This window comes from Dama dama, chromosome 9 (genome assembly GCF_033118175.1).
Source record: "Dama dama isolate Ldn47 chromosome 9, ASM3311817v1, whole genome shotgun sequence".
Taxonomy (NCBI): domain Eukaryota; kingdom Metazoa; phylum Chordata; class Mammalia; order Artiodactyla; family Cervidae; genus Dama; species Dama dama.
The window spans coordinates 10,603,955-10,619,359 of NC_083689.1; the positions used below are offsets into that span (position 1 = coordinate 10,603,955).

Genomic DNA, 15,405 nt, shown 5'->3' on the forward strand with positions numbered 1-15,405 from the left:
TCTCCAGGGCACACCCCTTCAGCAACGCCGCTTTGCTCCGCAGACAGTATCCATGGCGAGTGCGCTGACCCCAGAGGGATATTTTTTGAGCGCTTGTTCAGTCGCTCAGTCGTGTCCGACTCTTTGAGACCCGAATGACCAGGCTGTTGACAGAGCTCGACGTGAGGGTCAACCAGAGGGTGTCAAGAGGCGCTATTCCTTTCTGTCCCCTGGGAGGGCTCTACGAGGCCCGTGTTCCCGCCCCAGCTCTGCCACCTGCCGGAGGTTCTGGCTGAAACGTCTCCCTTGCGCTTCTTCCCCGAAAAAATCCAAGGGCGCGCTGGATACACTCCCATTTTATAGTCCGGAAAATGCCATAAAAATTCTGGGCGGTTTTTTTTTTTTTTTTTTTTTCAGTTTTGCTCCCATCTTTCTCCTGTGTCCCAGTAAGCAATTGTCTCCACTGCATCAGGCATGACATACATACATTTAAGTCTTCCACCTACATTCCTGAGAAGATGGTTTATTCTCATTCTCCTAGTGAGGAAACCGAAGCTCAAAGAAATCAGACCCCTGGCTCAAAGTTGAACTCCTTGGGCACTTAAGCCTAGCCAGGCCTTCCTGTTGCCCACGGTTGCTCAATCCTCTGTTTTGCCTTACTCCAACGTGTGCCCCACCTCAACAGTTGTCTCACATACCCTGCTTCTTTGGGTCCAGAGTTCCTCTCTGACCCTCGGTCTCTTTTTCTGTCCAACATGAGGCTTGGTGTAGAGGATCTCAGGGCCTTTTTGAGACTGACCCCTCCCCACTCTCCTCTGGGCACCTGCTTGTGAAACTTACTACTCTTTGTCCTTCTGTTCCAGGTATACCTTTGGGAAACCTGTCTCGGGGACTTTAACCGTCAACATGACTGTGAATGGTGTGGGGTACTACAGCCAGGAGGTGGGACGCCCCATCCTCAGGACCACCAAGGTGAGGAGCAGGAACCTCGAGCTGTCACCAAGTGGGTCCCTTCCCACAGCGTCTGCTCTTGGCTTCGGCTCTGTGATCACCCATTTTATTTTACTTTCCAGAACAGTTTGTATGGTGGGAATTTTCCTGACGATAAAATTCTTACAGGCTGAACATAGAGGCTAGAACATATAAAAAAGAATAAAGTTGACTTGTCCTCTGATAGGCAGACATAGCCACTATTGCTATTTTGATGTCTTTCTTCTTAGGATGTTCTTGGAGGTAAAGGTAGAGGAAAAGTTTTATTTAGACATAATTCACATACCATGCAATTCAGATATCCATATAGGAGGCACTATTCACACCCCTGGAGTGGACACACAGAGTCTTAACCACTGGACCACCAGGGAAGTCCCACGAGTTATTGCTGCTTCTTGACTTTTAATGGATAATGCTGGGAACATTCATGTATATTTTTGTGTGATATATCTCTTGGATGTGGAATTCCTGAGTTCTATGGTTTGAATTAAATATGATCACCTGAATAAGAACAAACAAAGGCTATTTATTCATAGCTTGCAGCAAGGGAGTCAGCCACCATCACTTGTGTTTGGCAGAGACTCAAAAGGCAGGTGGAGAAGTGGGAAAGCTTTATAGTGAAAAAGGGAAAAGGCTTCTGGTGTGCCATGATGGGAGGCTATTGGCATGTGGAAGTCATGGGTGGGTAACTAGAAGCAGGCATCCAATATAATTGGTGAGGGGTGCATTTTTGACTTTTTCCAATTGTTGCTTGGACTGCAGGGAGATCAAACCAGTCAATCTTAAAGGAAATCAACCCTGAATATTCATTGGAAAGGCTGATGCTGAAGCTGAAGCTCCAATACTTTGGCCGCTTGATGTGAAGAGCCGACTCATTAGAAAAGACCCTGATGCTGGGAAAGACTGAAGGCAGGAGGAGAAGGAGATGACAGAAGGCGAGATGGTTGGATGGCTCACCGACTCAATGGACATGAGTTTGAGCAAACTCTGGGAGATGGTGAAGGACAGGGAAGCCTGGTGTGCTGCAGCCCATGGGGTCGCGAAGAGTCAGACACAACTTAGTGACTGAACAACAACAATTGTTTCTAAGGTGGAAGTGGGGGCAAAAATCAGGGAAATATTCAGTTATTAGGTCCTGGCCATTTGGGGCTGATCGTCATAGGGGTTATTGTTGGGTTGCTATAGAGATAGATGTCTGACTTCTTACAAGTCTGACTTATAGGTAGAGCTGGCTCTCCTGTGTCTGTGGATTCTGCATCCCAGGATTCAACCAACCTCAGACAGAAACTCTTCGAAGCTGGTTGAATCCGTGGGTGTGGAACTTGTGGGTATGGAGAGCCGACTGTAATGGGTTGGCTTCCTACACTGGTGCCTGCAGACCTTGAGTCAGAGGTCTTTTTTTCTATACTTGTTCAGTCGCTAAGTCATGTCCAACTCTTTGCAACCCTGTAGACTGTAGCACTCCAGGTTTTCTCTGTCCTTTACTGTCTCCCAGAGTTTGCTCAAACTCATGTCCATTGAGTTGGTAATGCTCTTCAACCATCTCATCCTCTGTTGCTCCCTTCTCCTCCTGCCCTCAATCTTTCGTAGGATCAGGGTCTTTTCCAATTAGTCTCCATCTGTATGTTCAGTCTCTGAGTGGTGACTACGTTTAGTTGTTTGGGGAACTCCCAGATTTTTTTTTTCCAAAGTGGCTACATGATTTCACATCCCCTTGCATGTAAAATTTCATAATCTGGTTTTTATTTTTCTTCTTCAACTTAAAATTCCACTGTGTGCATGCCACTACGCAACATATACAAGCAGTCCTGGAGACTGTGGGGCTCTGAGTCATGTCATCCCCACCTCCTCTCTACCTCCACCCAAACCAGCTTCCTCGTCTCTTTGCCCCCGGGATGTGTCCTCTCTCTCTGTCCCAGTGGTTCCTCTTCTGTGGAGTGGACACTCTGGCCTCTCACCTCCTCTGTGCCTGGTCCTCATGCCCTTGTTATCCTAGTCATTCTCCCTAGAAGCTGCCCCAGTAGCTCTTGTCTTAACGTTCTCTTTACTGAGTAATTTGCTCCACAGCTCTTTATGGACGTGGATTATTTGCCCCGGGAGCAGTCCTGAGAGAGGAGTTGATTGAGGGGGTTCTGTACCCTGGCACGAGAGGGGAGCCAGTCCTCCAGTGTGTGGCTGACCAGGTTCAAGTCCCCACCTTGCAGTCTGACCCGAGGGGTTGTTTTAGCTTCTGCCTGAAGAGCTGACCTCTGTCCTCCTAAAAAACAATGCATATCCAGCCGGAGATTCACCCTCCATGCAGTGATGCACAGCATAGAATGGATGGATCATCGAGTGTCCCCCTGGTCCTCAAGCGGCCAGAGCTTGGAGGACCTACTTGAGCTGTGTGTTTGTGAGTCATCTCTCAAAGCAACTCAGCTCTGGCTGAGCACGACCTGTGTGTCTCCTACCTCCAGATCCATGGCTCCCAGGACTTCAACATCTGCGTGAAGGACATGATTCCGGCCGACGTCCCTGAGCACTTCCGGGGCACCATCAGCATCTGGGCCATGGTGACCGCTGCGGATGGGAGCCATCAGGTGGCCTTTGATGACTCCACTCCGGTCCAGAGGCAGCTGGTGGACATCCGGTACTCCAAGGACACAAGGAAACAGTTTAAGCCAGGGCTGTCCTACGTGGGGAAGGTGAGCCCCAGGCATGGTGCCCAGCAGGGCCTGTCAGGGTCACAGGCTCTGTGCTGCCTCCCACCCCAACTCCTGCCTGAGGACCACTGTGTAACCCCTGCAGTGCATTCCATGGGCCCTGCAGCCGTGATGTGGTTGAAAACCAACAACTTTTGCCCTCTTGGGATTAAGGGGCTGCTTTGCTGAGCATAGTTAGACAATTCGGAACCTTGAGTGCTAAACCAGATGCTATGCATCCACTTATTAAATCAGTTCCACGATGGTATTGCCTTCCTTAACTGGGTTGACTTTATGTTTGGATGACTTAACTACTAGGTCCATAAAAGGCAGATCCCTATCTCTGAGACAGTCTGATTCAGCTCCCTTGTGGGGAGTGGCATTTAGAACAAGCCCCTGCCTCCTTCCCACCCACTACACCATTTTTCTACATAGCAAAATTTGAGATGACTAGAGATTCGAGATGCTTATCCTAATTGCTGAACTGGGGCGTCTGGTTTCAGTTGGAATTTGGGGGGGGAAGGGAGGGCAAGACCAGTGGAGCCTTGTGTCACCCCAGGGTGACCCTTGCCTCTGCCCAGCCCCCACACCCCTCTTCCATTTTCCATCCTGTGGGTCACCCACGGGATCCTAGAGGTCTGCCTTCATGCTGTTCCTGCTCCTCCTGCTCAGCTCTGGGGCCTCCCTTCTCTCCTCCATGATGAGATCTCAGCCCGCACCCCCAGATCTCTGTCCCACATACAGAGACATGGCTTGTGTGCCCCTGGATTTGAGGGTCCCAGCTAAGGCACCATACAGAATATGTATGAATGGACTTGGGGCTGTCCCTTCAGTGAAAGGGGAGCATTTCCCCTACACCCAAGAAATTATCCACTCTCTGCATTAGGGGCTTCCCAGGTGGCAGAGTGGTAAAGAACCCACCTGCCAATGCAGGAGACCTAAGACACATGGATTCTATCCATGGGTCGGGAAGATACCCTGGAGGAGGGCATGGCAACCCACTCCAGTATTCTCACCTGGAGAATCCCCATGGACAGAGGAGCCTGGCGGGCTACAGTCCATAGGGTCACAAAGAGTCAGACACAACTGAAGTGACTTAGCACTCATTTCATATCTACATTAAAGAATGGAGCTGGGAATACCCTGGCAGTCCAGTGGTTAAAACTTCGCCTTCAAATGCAGGGGGTGAGGATTCAATCCCTGGTTGGGGAGCTAAGATTTCACGTGCCTTGTGGCCAAAACCAAAACAGGAAACAGAAACAATACTGTAACAAATTCCGTAAAGACTAAAAATGGTCCACATTAAAAAAGAAGAAAAACAAGATTAGAACTGGTCACCCCATCACCAGATACCTAAACAGTTGAGAGGTGCTCCAGAATCTTTCAGGAACCACTGATCATATTTCTTCACAACATCCATGTCTTTTGAACCTCTCACTCTGACTGCCTTTTCTACCTGCCTGAATGAGTGAGGTCTAAGAGTTACATGGAACTGTTTCCACTGCATTGCTTGCCCTATTCCTTCCTGGCTGTGGCACCAGGTAAGTGGCTGGTGATTTGTGCCTTGTGACTTCTTTGCCAAGTCCAAGGTCATAAAAGCTTCCCCCTGTGTCATCTTCTAAGTATTTTGTAGGTCTAACCATTACATTTAGGTCTCTGATTCATTTTGAGTTAATTTAGGCATATGGTGTGAGGTAGGGGTTCAGCTTCATTCTTTTGCATCTGGAGACCCAGTTGTCCCAAAACCATTTGTTGAAGGAATTGTTTTCCCATTGAATGGTCTTGGCACCCTTGTCAAAAATCAATTGACTGTAATCCTTTTCTTTTGCAATGCCATGTGCCATGTGGAATTTTAGTTCCCTGACCAGGAATCGAACACGTGCCCCCTGCAGTGATAGGGAGGAGTCCTAACCACTGAACATGCCAGGGAATTCCCCTTCACCATATTTTGATCTTTTTTTTAATCTTTAATCACTTGACTATAGATGGGTGGGCTTATTTCTGGGCTGTCAGTTCTAATTCATTAGTTTTCATACCTGTCCTCATACGAGTTCCAAGTGCAGTGTCTTCACTATTGCACCTTTGTAGTAAGTTTTGAAATTGGATGTACGAGTTCTTGATTCGTTAACAGGATTGCTTTGGCTATTTGGGGCCCCTTACAATTTCCTGTGAATTTTAGCATCAAATTGTCGATTGCCGCAAGGGAGCTGGCCAGGATTCTGCCGGGGAATTGGGTCGAGTCTGTAGATCAGTTTGGGGAGTGTCACAAGCCTAACCATATTGACCCCTTGGTGACCCATTCCAGGTGGAGCTGTCCTACCCAGATGGTAGCCCGGCGGAGGGAGTGACCGTCCAGATCAGGGCAGAACTGACGCCGAAGGACAACATCTACACCATGGAGTCTGTGTCACAGGGTGGGCTGGTGGAGTTTGAAATCCCCTCCATCCCTATGTCAGCCCAGCATGTGTGGCTGGAGGTGGGTGAGTCACCTAGACCCTTGTCGTTCAGCCAGCAGACATGGTTTTGGTCCCTCCTCCAGGCCATGCTCAGGCACTGGGTCAGTGGTCCTAGGTCCTGCCCCTGTCCTGAGTGAGTTCACAGTCTGATGGGAAAGCCGGCCAGGGGGTCAGATTAAACCAAACACCCCAGAGTGAGGCAGGATGCTGAGAAGGGGTCAGGGTGTCTGGCTGCCCCCAAAGGATCTTCCCAGGTGGACTCCTGACCAGGGGCAGGTTCAGCCAGGCTGCTTCCCAGAAGGGGGAACAACATATGCAGAGGCCCAGAGAACTGCAATCATAGTATAATTGGGTTCTGCAATGCCCAGCTGGCCAAGCCATTGCAGGAAGATACGGAGGAGGGAGCTGGTGGGGCTTCCCCTTTCCTCAAGGGATATTGCTTAGGGTTCACCCAGAAGGCAGTTCAGTGTCAGGTGGAGTGAATGGTCTGATTTTTATAACCTCTCGCGACTCCAGAGGTCTTCCCAAATTGCACAGTGGTAAAGAATCTGCCTGCCTATGCAGGAGACACAAGGGTTCAGTCCCTGGGTCAGGAAGATCCCCTGGAGGAGGGAATGGCAACTCACTCCAGTATGCTTGCCTGGGAAATCCTATGGACAGAGGAGTGTGGCTGGCTACAGTCCTTGGGGCTGCAAAGAGTTGGACATGACTGAACACACACACACACACACACACACACACTACTCCAGTTTCCATAGTAGGGGGAGCGAGTCTGGGTGAGGTCACAGGTGGACAGGTGGGAGGCAGTGATGGAGCTGTGGAGGTAGAATTGGCAGGACCTGATGTCCCCTTGTCAGGGGCGGGAGGAGCAGGAGTAACAGAGAGGATGCCCCAGCCCTCGTCTCTAAGGCTGATGGTGGGCATGGTGGCCTCACGGACACTGGGGTGGTGGAGACAGGGGCAGCTGAGAAGAAATGTGTAGGTGGGAGCCGAGAACACTTGTGATCACTGTGTCCCCTGTGGGCAACATGTCCTTAAAGATTTTTTAACAGCCAGAGGTCTCCAGGCCACCAACAGTTTTAACCAACTGGCTACAAATTTGGGGGTTCCAGCTACCCCAGGACCTAACAAATACAGATTTTTTAGTGACTGAAAGACACCCCTTAATTTCTGTTAGTATTTTAAGAATTAGGTAGCAGCAAAGCCCCCAAATGACTCCAAATACTACAGTTAGCTGAATAATTTCGTCTCTCATAGATACATAACCAAAAATCAGCATTTCCCCAAAATGTCACTTTTATGGAAAGACAGCCTATTTCTGTGACCAAATACTGCCTAAGAAAAGGTCTTTAATTATTTTCTTAGAAAGAATGATGAATTTTAAACTTTACTTTTAGTTGACATATATATGTCTCTTTCTCTATATATATATGATTGACATATAGTCATTGCAGGCATTCAATGTAATGATTTGATGTATGTATGTACTATGAAATGACGCCACAGTGTGTCCAATTGCCATACATAGTTACACTTTTTTTTTTTCACTTGTGATGAGAACCTATAAGATCTGTGATAGTGCTAGTGGTAAAGAACCTGGCTGCCAATGCAGGAGACACAAGAGATGCAGGTTCAATCCCTGGGTGGGGAAGGTCCCCCGGAGGAGGAAATGGCAACCCACTCCAGTATTCTTGCCTGGAGAATCCCATGGACAGAGGAATCTGGTGGGCTACAGTCCATGGGGCCACAGAGAGTCAGACACAACTGTGGGGCTGGGCACACAAGATCTGTTTTCTTAGCAACTTTCTCTATGTGCAGATATATTTTTTAGATAGCAAAATGATACAAATTAGGACCAACCAAAGAGAGATACAGACATGTATAGGACGAGAGCTGGAGGGTCCCAAATTTATAGCTTTTTGTGCTGTCCCTGTGAAGCTGGGACACCTCACCCTCCTGACAACACACAGAGAAAGTGTCAGTGTGGATGCTCACTCACCTTCAGGGTCCACAGCTTTTATTGGGATCTCATTACATAGTCTTGATTGATTTATCATTGGCCCTGTGACTGAACTCAGTCTCTAGCCACCTCTCCTCTCTTGAGGCCAACTTGATACCACACCACGTGGTTCAAAGCCCCTACCCTCTAATCCCATGATCGGTCTTTCTGGTTTGGCTGTCCCCGCCCTGAATCGCTCCTTAGCACACTTTATCAGGACCCGGCCTGAATAACAAAGACACTCCCATCTCTTGGGGAACCCCAGGGGTTTAGAGGCTATCTCCCACTGATTGGGATGAAGTCAGGCCAGCTTCTTTATTCTGTATCACACAGAGGTCTTAGACCCCTCCTGCCCCATACCCTGCTTCTGGCATCTTCTTGTGTTAACCGCATTCTTCCAGCAGCAAGTGAAGGCAGCAGGTTTAAATTCCCAAAGGAGCAAAAGAAGTACAACTGCCAGTCCCTGGGGTGTTCAGAGAGGGGTCTGAGAGCTCCAGGTGGAGCTGCATCCAGAGCGCCAGGGATGCAGTCCAGCTGGCTGCCCCCTCTCCTGACTGCCATCTCCTCTATGCTCACTTCCGAAGCAGGCTATACCCTCCGAGAAGCCCCTGGGGCTGCCGGCAAGCCCAGGACATGGGGGTCCTTAATATGCCCGTGATGGAGCTGCCTCTCAGTGGCCATGTGGGCCACCCACCCCTGACTGAGCCAGCCCCCAACACCCTGTGACCAGTCTTTGACACTTGCTTCCTATGGAGATGGGAAAGAACACGCTCGCCACACAGGACCCCATTCTCTGAGAATTGGGGAGGGGGTTCTCCAGAAGGAAACGGGAACGTGAGAGGGTCTTGCTGCAGAGCAGGGCAGGTCGAAGCATCCCCAGGACCCCCTTCCTACACCAAGCCTCCAAGCCTTGACTGAGTACCCTGTCTTCTTCAGACCAAGGTGACAGCCCTCAGTGGGAAGCCCGTGGGGGCCCAGTACCTGCCCAGCTACCTCTCGCTCAGCAGCTGGTACTCCCCCAGCCAGTGCTACCTGCAGCTGCAGCCGCCCTCCCATCCCCTGCAGGTAAGGCTTTCAGGTGCGCCCTTCCCCAGGCAGGAGGGGGCCCAGGAAGCAAGCAGCACGCATGTGCCTCCAGGGGACCTGCGCGCACTTCTCCTCCCTTCTCTCTCCGCACTGGTAACCACTAAATTTATACAAGTGTGTTTCTGTTTTCTCATGTTCATTCATTTGTTTCAGCTTTTAGAGTCCATGTATAATAGAAGTGATAGGATTTCCCTGGTGGCTCAGACTGTAGAGAATCTGCCTGCAGTGCAGGAGACCTGGCTTAGATCTCTGGGTCGGGACAATCTCCCAGAGAAGAAAATGGCAACCCACTCCAGTATTCTTGCCTGGAGAATCCCATGGACCGAGGAGCCTGGTGGGCTACAGTCCATGGGGTCACAAAGAGTTGGACACGACTTAAATGACTTAGCATGCACACACGGCTGCACGCATGTTTTATAAAGCACACTGTTAACGCTCCTAATTGAGAGCACCAAGGGCTGAGCCCGGCTGCCGTGGGTGGTGACAGGCTCGCCAGTACTGTCTCTTGTGGAAGCCACTTGGGGCTCCCAGACCCTACCAGCCCCATAAACCTCTGACACCCCCACCCTAGGGGTGCTGCCGAGACCTAAGTTTTCAAGGGGTCCCTGGGATGCAGCTCTGAGGAACTGAGGAGTTGGGGCTGCCTGTGCGTCAGGGCTGGGTGGTCCTCTGTGGGGGTTATGAGAATAAGAAACTCGACTGAGATCGTGCCCAACTTGGCTGAACACGCTGTTCCGGTTTTAATGCCGTTCAACCAGCGGTGCAGCGTGGGGAGGTTGGCGTTGGCTGCCTTCCCGTGTGGGCGGGAAGGAGTCCTGTGTCCCAGCTGCCGGGACCCATGTTCCCAGTAGGCAAGGACTTGGCGGGGCTGCTCAGATTGCCCCCTGGGAGGGACACCTCTGTCTTGCCTGAGTCGGATCAGCAGGCGCCCACTCCCCCTGTCCCAGACGGTCACAGAGGGGCCCTGAGTGTGAACTTGAGGCGTGAGTGGCTGCGCTTGGTCCAATCCAGGCTGTGTCGGGTCCTCTTCCTTTCCTCCAGCCCCTAGGGGTGTGCAGCGAGGAGCGGCTCTGCAAACGGGGGCTGTCACCCCAGTTTTTCAGGGCGACTCTGACGCCGTAGGGTTAGTTCATGAGAAGAAAAAAGTTTGTGCTCTTTCCTTGTTTTTTTCCTAACGTCTCAAACTGGAGCGAACTTTTGTTTGGGTGTCATTATAAGGAAGATATTTACAAATTTAGAGAGAAATAGAAAAAATAGTGTAATAACCATGTGCCCTCCACCTAGATTTATGAATTGATATTTTGCTCCATCCATCTACCTACCCATCCACTCACCCACCTATCCATCCATCCATCTGCTCACCCATCTATCCATCTGTCCACCCATCCACCCATCCTCTCATCTTCTCACCCACCCATCCATCCTCCCCTTCTCACCCACCCATCCACCCATCCTTTCATGTTCCCACCCACCCATCCATCCATCCACCCATCTTCTACTTACCCATCCATCTACCCATCCATTCACTCACCCATTCATCCATTTCTCTCCACTTTTTTTGGCTGCAGCATTTGAAAGTAAGTTACAGGTATCTTGATACTTCCCTCTTAAATTCTTGAGTCTTAAAAGTAAAGACATCCTTTTTCAGTCATTCTATCTAAGAAAATTGTATTAACTCAATCATGTTATTTAATTCACCGGCCACCGTCAGATTTTCAAAGGTGTCCTCAAGATATAGTTTGTCTATAGTGTGGATTCACACGCATGCTTGTCTGCATAGTCCTGTGCATCCGTGTGTGAGTGTGCATGTGTATACATGCTTGTGTGTATTCACCTGTGTGTGTGTGCACGTATTTTATTCAGGATCAATTTATATGTTGCATTTGCTTTTCTGTGTCTGTAATCACTCCTGAGCTGGAACCTTTTCATCACTGTGACTTTTGTAAAGAATCCAAGCCTGTGGTCTTGTAGATTATCCCACACTCTGAATGAGATTCAGGTTGAAGCATTGTTTTGGTAATATTACTATGTACATGCTACTTTTGTCATGTTGTATCGGAAGGCAGAGTTTTGGGCAGCCCCACCCTTGCTGAAGCTGATCTTATCCTTGGTTCCAGTCTAGTTCCTACCAGCTCTTTCCTTCTGCAGAAGAGACTAATAAATAATCTGCGTGACACTCTGAGGCCCCTGCCACAGTGTTCTGACCCTCAGCAACATTTTGCCCAATGCTTTTTTCATCTTTTTTTGGAGTGGGGTGTGTCTTATGGCATGCAGGATCTTAGTTCCCCTTCCAGGGATCAAATCCATGCCTCCTGCAGTGGAAGCACACAGTCTTAACTATTGGACTGCCAAGGAAGTCCCACCTTTAGCATCTTTGATGATTCTTGCTGTAATCAGTTATCACTTTGGGGCTTCATATAAAGATTCTGATTTATGCATTTATTATGATTCTTGCATCCTTTTTGCACTTACTAGGTGGCATTCCTCTGTAAAAAACTTTCTCCACCAGTATTTTAGTTGTGTGATTGTTTTTAGAGTGCCTGTCGTCTTCAGTTCAGTTGCTCAGTTGTGTCCGACTATTTGTTACCCCATGAACTGTAGCACGCCAGGCCTCCCTGTCCATCACCAACTCCCGGAGTTTACCCAAACCATGTCCATTGAGTCAGTGATGCCATCCAACCCTCTAATCCTCTGTCGTCCCCTTCTCCTGCCCTCAGTCTTTCCCAGCATCAGGGTCTTTTCCAATGAGTCAGCTCTTCGCATCAGGTGGCTGAAGTATTGGAATTTCAGCTTCCACATCAGTCCTTCCAATGAACACCCAGGACTTCCAGTGAACACCTTCAGAATGGACTGATTGGATCTTCTTGCAGGCCATGGGACTCTCAAGAGTCTTCTCCAACACCACAGTTCAAAAGCATCAATTCTGCGCTCAGCTTTCTTATAGTCCAACTCTCACATCCATACATGACCACTGGAAAAACCATAGCCTTGACTAGATGGACCTTTGTTGACAAAGTAATGTCTCTGCTTTTTAATATGCTGTCTAGATAGGTCATAACTTTTCTTCCAAGGAGCAAGCGTCTTTTAATTTCATGGCTGCAATCACCATCTGCAGTGACTTTGGAGCCCCCCAAAATAAAGGCTGTCACTATTTTCATTGTTTCCCCATCTATTTGCCATGAAGTGATGGGACCGGATGCCATGATCTTAGTTTTCTGAATGTTGAACTTTAAGCCAACTTTTTCACTCTCCTCTTTTACTTTCATCAAGAGGCTCTTTAGTTCTTCTTCACTTTCTGCCATAAGGGTGCTGTCATCTGCATATCTGAGCTTATTGATATTTCTCCCGGCAATCTTGATTCTAGCTTGTAGTTCTTCCAGCCCAGTGTTTCTCATGATGTACTCTGCATATAAGTTAAATAAGCAGGGTGACAATATACAGCCTTGACGTACTCCTTTTCCTATTTGGAACCAGTCTGTTGTTCTAATGTCCAGTTCTAACTGTTGTTTCCTGACCTGCATGCAGGTTTCTCAAGAGGCAGATCAGTTGGTCTGGTATGCCCATCTCTCTCAGAATTTTCCACAGTTTAGTGTGATCCACACAGTCAAAAGCTTTGGAGCAATCAATAAAGCAGAAATAGATGTTTTTCTGGAACTCTCTTGCTTTTTCAATGATCCAGCGGATGTTGGCAGTTTGATCTCTGGTTCCTCTGCCTTTTCTAAAACCAGCTTGAACACCTGGAAGTTCATGGTTCACTTATTGCTGAAGCCTGGCTTGGAGAATTTTGAGCATTACTTTGCTAGCATGTGAGATGAATGCAATTGTGCAGTAGTTTGAGCATTCTTTGGCATTGCCTTTCTTTGGGATTGGAATGAAAACTGACCTTTTCCAGTCCTGTGGCCCTTGCTGAGTTCTCCAAATTTGATGACATATTGAGTGCAGCACTTTCACAGCATCATCTTTTAGGATTTGAAATAGCTCAACTAGAATTCCATCGCCTCCACTAGCTTTGTTCATAGTGATGCTTCCTAAGGCCCACTTGACTTCACATTCCAGGATATCTGGCTCTAGGTGAGTGATCACACCATCGTGAATATCTGGGTTGTGAAGATCTTTTTTTGTACAGTTCTTCTGTGTATTCTTGCCACCTCTTCTTAATATCTTCTGCTTCTGTCAGGTCCATACCATTTTTGTCCTTTATTGAGCCTATCTTTTGCATGAAAAGTTTCCTTGGTATCTCTCATTTTCTTGAAGAGATCTCTAGTCTTTCCCATTCTATTGTTTTCCTCTATTTCTTTGCATTGATCACTGAGGAAGGCTTTCTTATCTCTCCTTGCTATTCTTTGTAACTCTGCATTCAAATGGGTATATCTTTCCTTTTCTCCTTTGCTTTTCACTTCTCTTCTCACAGCTATTTGTAAGGCCTCCTCAGACAGCCATTTTGCTTTTTTGCATTTCTTTTTCGTGGGGATGGTCTTGCTCCCTGTCTCCTGTACAATGTCATGAACTTCCGTCCATGGTTCATCAGGCTTTCTGTCTATCAGATCTAGTCCCTTAAATCTATTTCTCACTTCCACTGTCTTATATACTTCTTATATACTTCTGAAAAAGTATCCACTATGTTATAATCAGTTACCATCATACTTCCTTTTTTTCTTTTTAAATTTTGAAATAATTTTAGACTTACAGAAGAGTTGCTCACAGAGTGCAGAGAGTCCCTCTATATCCTCCCTCTAGCTTCCCCTAGTGTTTTAAATTTTTTAAGTGTTGTTTGCTTTTTGTTTTTGTGAGAGTAATTTATATATTTTGGATATCCACCCTTATCAGATATATGACATGAAAGTATTTTCTCCCATTCCGTGTGTTGTCTTTTCACTTTCCTGATAGTGTCCTTTGATGCAACAAAGATTTTTAACTTTTGGTGAAATCCAACTTATTTGTTATTTTTCTTTTGTTGCTTTGCCTATCTCAAAGACACCATTACCAAATCCAAGGTCATGAAAGTTTACGTCTATGCTTTCTTCTAAGAGTTTTATAGTTTTAGCTCTTACATTTAAGTCTTTGAACCATTTGAGTTAATTTTTTTATATGGTGTGAGGGTAAGGTTCAACTTCATTCTTTTGCATTTGGAGATCTAGTTGTTCCAGAATCATCTGTGGGAAAGACTATTCTTTCCTCATCAAGTGACCTTGGCACCCTTGTTGAGAATCAGTTTGCCGTAGATGATTATTTCTGGACTCTCAGTTCTATCCTATTGATCTGTATGTCTGTCATTATGCCAGGACCACAGTGTCTTGAAGATGATTTTTGAAATTGGCAAGTGTGAGTTTTACAACTTTGTTCTTTTTTCAAGATTGTTTTGGTTAATGCTGGATCCTTTGCGTTTCCATATGAATTTTAGAATCAGCCTTTGCATTTTGGCACAAAAGGCCACTCACACTTCCTTCTAATGTTATCATCTCATGTACAAACCATGGTACAATTGTTGAAACTAAGAAATGAGCACTGGAGTTGGCTATTAGCTAAACTCTGGACTTTACTTTGATTTCCCTAGTTTTTCCAGGGATTCCTTTTTTTTTTTTTTTTTTTGGTTCAGGATCCCATGCAGGATCTTGCATTGCACTTCCTCTCCTCCAGTCTGATGGTTTCTCAATCTTTCCTTGTCTTTCATGACCCTGACATTCTTGAAAGGTTCACTTTTCTTTCTGCTGTTCCAATTCCCCAAATTTGGCTGTGGGAGCACCTCTGGGCCAGCTCCTTAAACAGGTAAGTTCTTTTCTCCAGTGGGAGGTAGAATGACATTTATTAACCACTCACAGTGAACAGGTTCTGTTGAGAATAATATATTCATTAATGCATTTATCATCTCATTGGATCCTCAGGACCTTCTCTCCAGGAGATATAACCTTATGTTACAGATGGGGAAACTGAGGATCAATCAGAGAAGTGAAATGACTTACTCAAGGACCCACAGCAAGAATGATACTCACCACTCACCACCCCTCCTCTGAGCATTCAGGGTGGCCCAGATGTTTGGGGAAAGTCATGAATTGTAAATCATAGAGCATATGAGGGAACCTCTGGGGCAAAGACCCAGAGGAAGACTTCTCATGCAGCTTGTTGCCTCAGTGTTGGATATGGTCATACTCTAAGCCCTTGGGGAGGTCACAGGACTTGGGAGACTTTGGCTGTAACACAAAGAATGAGGGCAGCT

General features: G+C 47.3%; 1 protein-coding gene across 1 annotated transcript in view; it reads left to right on the forward strand.

Moving 5' to 3' along the window:
• CPAMD8 (C3 and PZP like alpha-2-macroglobulin domain containing 8) overlaps nucleotides 1–15,405 on the forward strand; it is a 98,773-nt gene that overhangs the window by 17,899 nt on the left and 65,469 nt on the right. The window contains exons 10-13 of the mRNA XM_061149939.1: nucleotides 843–951; nucleotides 3,426–3,653; nucleotides 5,956–6,126; nucleotides 9,042–9,170. Of these exons, the coding sequence (XP_061005922.1) occupies nucleotides 843–951; nucleotides 3,426–3,653; nucleotides 5,956–6,126; nucleotides 9,042–9,170 (637 nt within the window). The remainder of the gene's footprint in view (nucleotides 1–842; nucleotides 952–3,425; nucleotides 3,654–5,955; nucleotides 6,127–9,041; nucleotides 9,171–15,405) is intronic.